This window comes from Benincasa hispida, chromosome 9 (assembly GCF_009727055.1).
Source record: "Benincasa hispida cultivar B227 chromosome 9, ASM972705v1, whole genome shotgun sequence".
Taxonomy (NCBI): domain Eukaryota; kingdom Viridiplantae; phylum Streptophyta; class Magnoliopsida; order Cucurbitales; family Cucurbitaceae; genus Benincasa; species Benincasa hispida.
Window position 1 is genome coordinate 29,635,245 of NC_052357.1, and position 5,080 is coordinate 29,640,324.

The window sequence follows — 5,080 nt, forward strand, 5'->3', positions numbered from 1 at the left end:
TTTTGAAGTTTTGGGCATGAAAATAAGTTATTTCCATGTATTCATACCCATGGATGATACCCATAAAAAAGTGTGGATTTTCTTGATACACTCTCTCTTCCCTTTTAATACATAATCTATTCTTTCAATTTATATTATTAAAATTAATTCATATATGAATATTTTAAATTTATAATTAAGAAAATTATATTAAATTTAAAATTATAATATTTGAATTCAACTACTTCATATTCATAAATTAATTAATTAGTTATATAATAAACAACAAAGAACCAATACATTAATGCTATTAATTCATTAATAAATTATATATGTAGTTAATTAATTATCATTATGATTAATATTTTATGAGATTATTTTTTAATAATTATAATTAGTTTATCATTGATTAATTATAATTCACTATTTTTTAATCGTCTTTTAAACTGATTTTGATTGTTTTATTAATTAATACATCCTATCTATATAAATTCATCAAATTGATACATCAAATTATATAATCAAGTAACTTTAATTATAAACTACTCATTTTACAAATATTTATAATTAATAATTTAATTAATATTATTATTAGATAGTTAAATAATTAATTTTTCTCAAAACCTTGAATTGAATTTATTGTTTATCAATTAATCTATCAAAATTTTATAGAGGTATCCATGGTTAATTTTATAAATAAAATACAAAACTAATTTGTTACCATAAAACTTTAATAACATTCTCATATATAAACAAACACATTTATCCTTGATTCCCACGCATTTTTTTAGACATCATTAAAATCTTGAACCAAACGGCCCAAAATTTTACTCTAAAACTTCCAAAAAAAGTAAAAAATATCCAAAGATACTTTGTACAAGAGCCCCCTGCTAGGACATTTCTCGAAGATAAATGAGAAGGGCAAAACCAGCAATCAATCAGGCTACTTAAAATGTCTCCCATTTTTTCTAAAAAAGGAAAAAAAAACATTATGCAACTTTTAGGAATAAAAAAAGGAAACCTGATGACATGTTTGAAAATATATAATTTTCTATGGTTTCGAGTAAAATTTCTGTCTGTTCCTTTTCATTCCGGTTGGGATATATATATATATGATATATATCCCCCAAATGGAATAATAAACACATGTAATTACTGTATGTATTGTTCCAATTTTGCTGATCTCCAGTAAATCAAAGAACAATCACCTATATAATTAATCATGCTTTCAGATTCCAACCACCACTATTTGTTGCAGACAAACAGGAGATGGGGCTGCTTCTAACCTTGACAATTGATGCTACTTGCTGTTTGTTGCAACTTATTGAACTTGGGGAGATTGCATGAATAGGAACTGCAGGGTGCATTACTTTGTGTTAATTGAAGGTGTGATAACCAAGAGTCCAAGACAATATGGAAATACATATCCATTCAGATATGGTCATGGAGTCGAGAATGTATACCTCAAATGATCTTCCCAACCTTTCGTATTCCAGCATGCTTAGAGCAACCTCACAACTCTGCGAGACTATAGGCTCAGGATCCTTTGAAAACTCCTTGAGAAGCGCTATGCTTTTTTCATCTGCAAGTTCAATGAAAACAAAAAAAACAATTTAATTAAAAAATAAAGATGAAGCAGACTGCAACAGAGGCAACAGCTAACATTGCTATAATGAACTGAAAGTTAGGTGCTGGAAAAAGATACTCTTAATGGAGCGCAGTAACTTGTAACTAATAAGCATAGCAGGTGAAATATGAAGGAGAAGATGGGAGCATGTATCAGCTTCTTCCATCCATTTCCACTGGACAAGAATCTTGAACTCCATCATGGTTTCATTATTCATGGAACAATGTTCAGAATAGAAAAAATAAAACGATAAGGAATAATTCCTATTTTGATCCCTAACTTGAAACTAAGGATGATTTAATTAAGGGTCTCTACAATCAATTAAGATGATGAAAATCCCCTGCCAGCATGTCTATCTATGTTCTTTAATATTTAACTATTTCACTCTCCATTTTTTTTTTTTATATCCATGAGTGTCCAAGCCAACTTAAGCACACCTTGACTAATTTCATGGTGCAACCCGCCTGACCCTACAACATTTAGGTGTTAAGAAAACTCGTAGGATATTAAATCCTAGGTAGGTGGCCACCATGGATTGAACCTATGACTTCTTAGCCCTTTATCAAGGGGATATTTCTTTATTTACCACTACGCAAACCCATGATGGTTAACAATTTCACATTCCATAAGGCACCTCATTTTGATGTGACTCACACTTTAGCCTCAAAGAGCTATTACGCCTCAATACATCTCGTGCTTTAAGAAACACAGCATATCAGATAAATTGTCTCTCATCATATAACTATAACCAAGACCCATCACATAACAATAGCAGATTACTTTACATTTTCAGTATTCTTTACAAAGCACTCAATAGATTTATATTTTCATTTCAATTTTCTGTTTTAACAAACCAAACGAGCAAAAGAAGAAGGATGCAGAAGAATTATACCGGCAATGGAGCCAAGGGCTTCTGCAGCCTCATGTCTAACCATTGGATGCTCTTTAACATCCTCGAGTATATCAGAGAGAGCATCTGAAGCTGCTTTCTTTTGCAATTGGCCCAATACATAAGCAACCTATTAATCACATTCACAGAACGTATTAACATCCAAATCAGGAAACAGTATCCTTACAATGTAGCCGACTGGGCAATCAACCTCAATTAATTCAAAAAGATCATTCCAAAACTTCTATAATCTCTTAAATTTATTTTCAGAGGCAAAAAAGAGTTTTTTAAGAGTAAAACCAATAGCAAACTCCCTAACTGAATTATACTGAGAAAGCTGCAAGAATTACATAATGGACCAGAGTAAGTTCCAAAGAGAAAAAGAAAATTGTATATAAAATCATTGTTTTTAAGAAATTACAGTCCTCGTTGATATGGCAAAATAAAAATTTAAGGGTAAACAAACCTCGTGCTTTAGCAGAGCACTTGTTGAGCTTAAAGAGTCAATAATCGCAGTTAAAGCTTCATCATTGCCATTATTTCGTAAAGCAAACAGCGCTGCATATCGCTCATACATGCCTTTATCATCATCCAGAAGAATTTCCCTTCAAATGGATAAATGAGAGAAAAAAGTGATCAGGAAAGAATGGTTGACTAGAAGCTAATATCAAGCAACAACCCAACTGTGTATCGCAAAAAGTATATTGCATTCTTTGCAGTTTCCTTGACATACCTCAGTTGACCTACAGAGGCATTGGAAGAAGCTGGTGCAGCTGGATCAACAGACATAAATGGCGACTTTTCAACTGTGGATGATTCACCTTCATTAGCAGAATCTTTCAGTTGCTCTATTCGTCTAAGAGCCAATTCACATGTCTCTTTAACCTCTTGAGCAGGATCTAAAGCCAAACTCTTCTCTAAAAATGGAATATTACTCTCTAAGCCAATAGCTCCAAGAGCTTCTGCTGCCTATACCATTACAAATCAAAATGACAGGTTAGATGAACAGAACGCTTAATCAAATTCAAAACACACAAGGATATCAAGGGCGCTACAATTTCACCTCATGCCGAACAATGGGATGCAAAGAAAGATCATTAAGAACCACCACCAAAGCCGGGATGGCATCTGTATCTTGCATTTGCCCCAATGCAAATGCAGCCTCATGAGCCAACAAATTCGAAGGATCTCTAGTTGCTATGCAAACAAAATAAGCACCATGAGCTTTTCTTCTCCAATATTCACTCTTTTGCAGGCTTTACATGGTAACACCAAAATATCTCTCAAGTTTCGAGCTCTATTAGAGAAGACTAGTATCTCTCAAATTCTATCAGAGTAGGCTTGAGGAAATTTGAGGCCTCAGTGAGCTCATATATGAGGCCTTTTACATTTATTTAAAAAGAAATATAGTAAATAGATTTATTTTCCTTATCATGTTATGAACTTTCATTCATGTTTATTCCTAGCGACAAATTTAACAAGGTTTTTAATAAAATTAAATTAATTTATCAAATATTTCAAGTCAAGTTTATCAAAGGTCTCGAACTATGGAACTTACGGCGATCCTAAAATTTAGCCGGTCAGGACTCAACGGCAGTCACGTCGGAAAGAAAAACATAAAGAAGAAATAAATAAAGACGGCAGCCAAATATCAAGCCTATCCATCGCAGATTATCATTTATTTCGACAATCAATCAAATGGGGGAATAAGAACAACAAAGAACAGACTAAAAACAACCGGAACTGCAAACTCTTCAGTAAATTTTGGAAAAAGAAATTGAACTAACCAAGAATGAGGGCATTGCGAGGGGTGGGGCCTTTGAGGTTGCGGAGGGAGAAGAGGGCTCGGAAGCGCTCGGCAATGGGCAAAGAGACGTCGTTCAAGCGGTCGCAAAGGAATTTCTCCATGTCGGAGGAACAGGAAAAGGAGGAAATTTCGCCGTCGCCATTGACGGAGGCCATGAGATTGGAGCTTTCGTAGTGAAGTGAAATTGAAAAGAGGGATTTGCAGAGGAAAATCGTAATATTTGAGCAGCAGAATTTTGGGGGGTTCTGCGTTTTTCCCCTCTCGAAGGAGAAAGACGATTTAGAGGTTTTGGGGCAATTTCGTAATAAACATGCGTACAATAAACGCGGTTTTTTTTAAAAAAAATATATATATTTGGCTATTAACTTTGTTAAAAGATGTAAGTCCTATGGTCCCCTCTATACTTCCATTATTTTCTTTGAAGGAACTAAAATTGAAGGTAACCATAAGCGGAAGCAAAATCGATTCAAATTTCATTTATCATTGAGTATAAATTACAGCATGCTATCAAAAAGTTTTAGAAACCTTACCTTTGAAGACTTTTCTTCAAGTATCCATCTAACAGTTCACAAATGTCTTGAAGACTTTCTTTAAGAAAAACCTCGATCAAGAACATGAACACTACCACAAAGACTTCCTTGGTATTCTCAGGTAGAGAACCTAGAAGTGGTAGGCTCTGACTATTTTGGATTAAGGGAAATTTTGTGGAGAGGAAAAAGGAATTGAAATTGTTCACCAACAAATCCAATTCACACACAGAACTCTTTTATTTCTTTTC

At 33.5% G+C, this 5,080-nt stretch overlaps 1 protein-coding gene across 1 annotated transcript; it reads right to left on the minus strand.

The window, feature by feature from the left end:
- Positions 1-761: 761 nt before the first annotated feature.
- On the minus strand, positions 762-4,617 carry LOC120085296 (deoxyhypusine hydroxylase). The gene is made up of 7 exons (XM_039041210.1): positions 4,283-4,617; positions 3,559-3,692; positions 3,229-3,464; positions 2,962-3,100; positions 2,499-2,625; positions 1,443-1,561; positions 762-1,333 (listed from the first exon to the last, which is right to left on the minus strand). Exons 1-7 carry the CDS (start codon positions 4,455-4,457, stop codon positions 1,301-1,303), a joined length of 963 nt encoding a protein of 320 aa, XP_038897138.1. The 5' UTR covers positions 4,458-4,617; the 3' UTR covers positions 762-1,300.
- Between the last annotated feature and the right edge of the window lie 463 nt (positions 4,618-5,080).

Excerpts from the sequence above, each read along its gene's own strand:
- LOC120085296 (XM_039041210.1), bottom strand. The coding sequence starts at position 4,457 with ATGGCCTCCGTCAATGGCGACGGCGAAATTTCCTCCTTTTCCTGTTCC. Across the intron at positions 3,465-3,558 it reads ATCCCATTGTTCGGCATGAG|GCAGCAGAAGCTCTTGGAGC; the intron begins GTGAAATTGTAG and ends GTAATGGTATAG. Across the intron at positions 1,562-2,498 it reads AGCCCTTGGCTCCATTGCCG|ATGAAAAAAGCATAGCGCTT; the intron begins GTATAATTCTTC and ends TTGAACTTGCAG.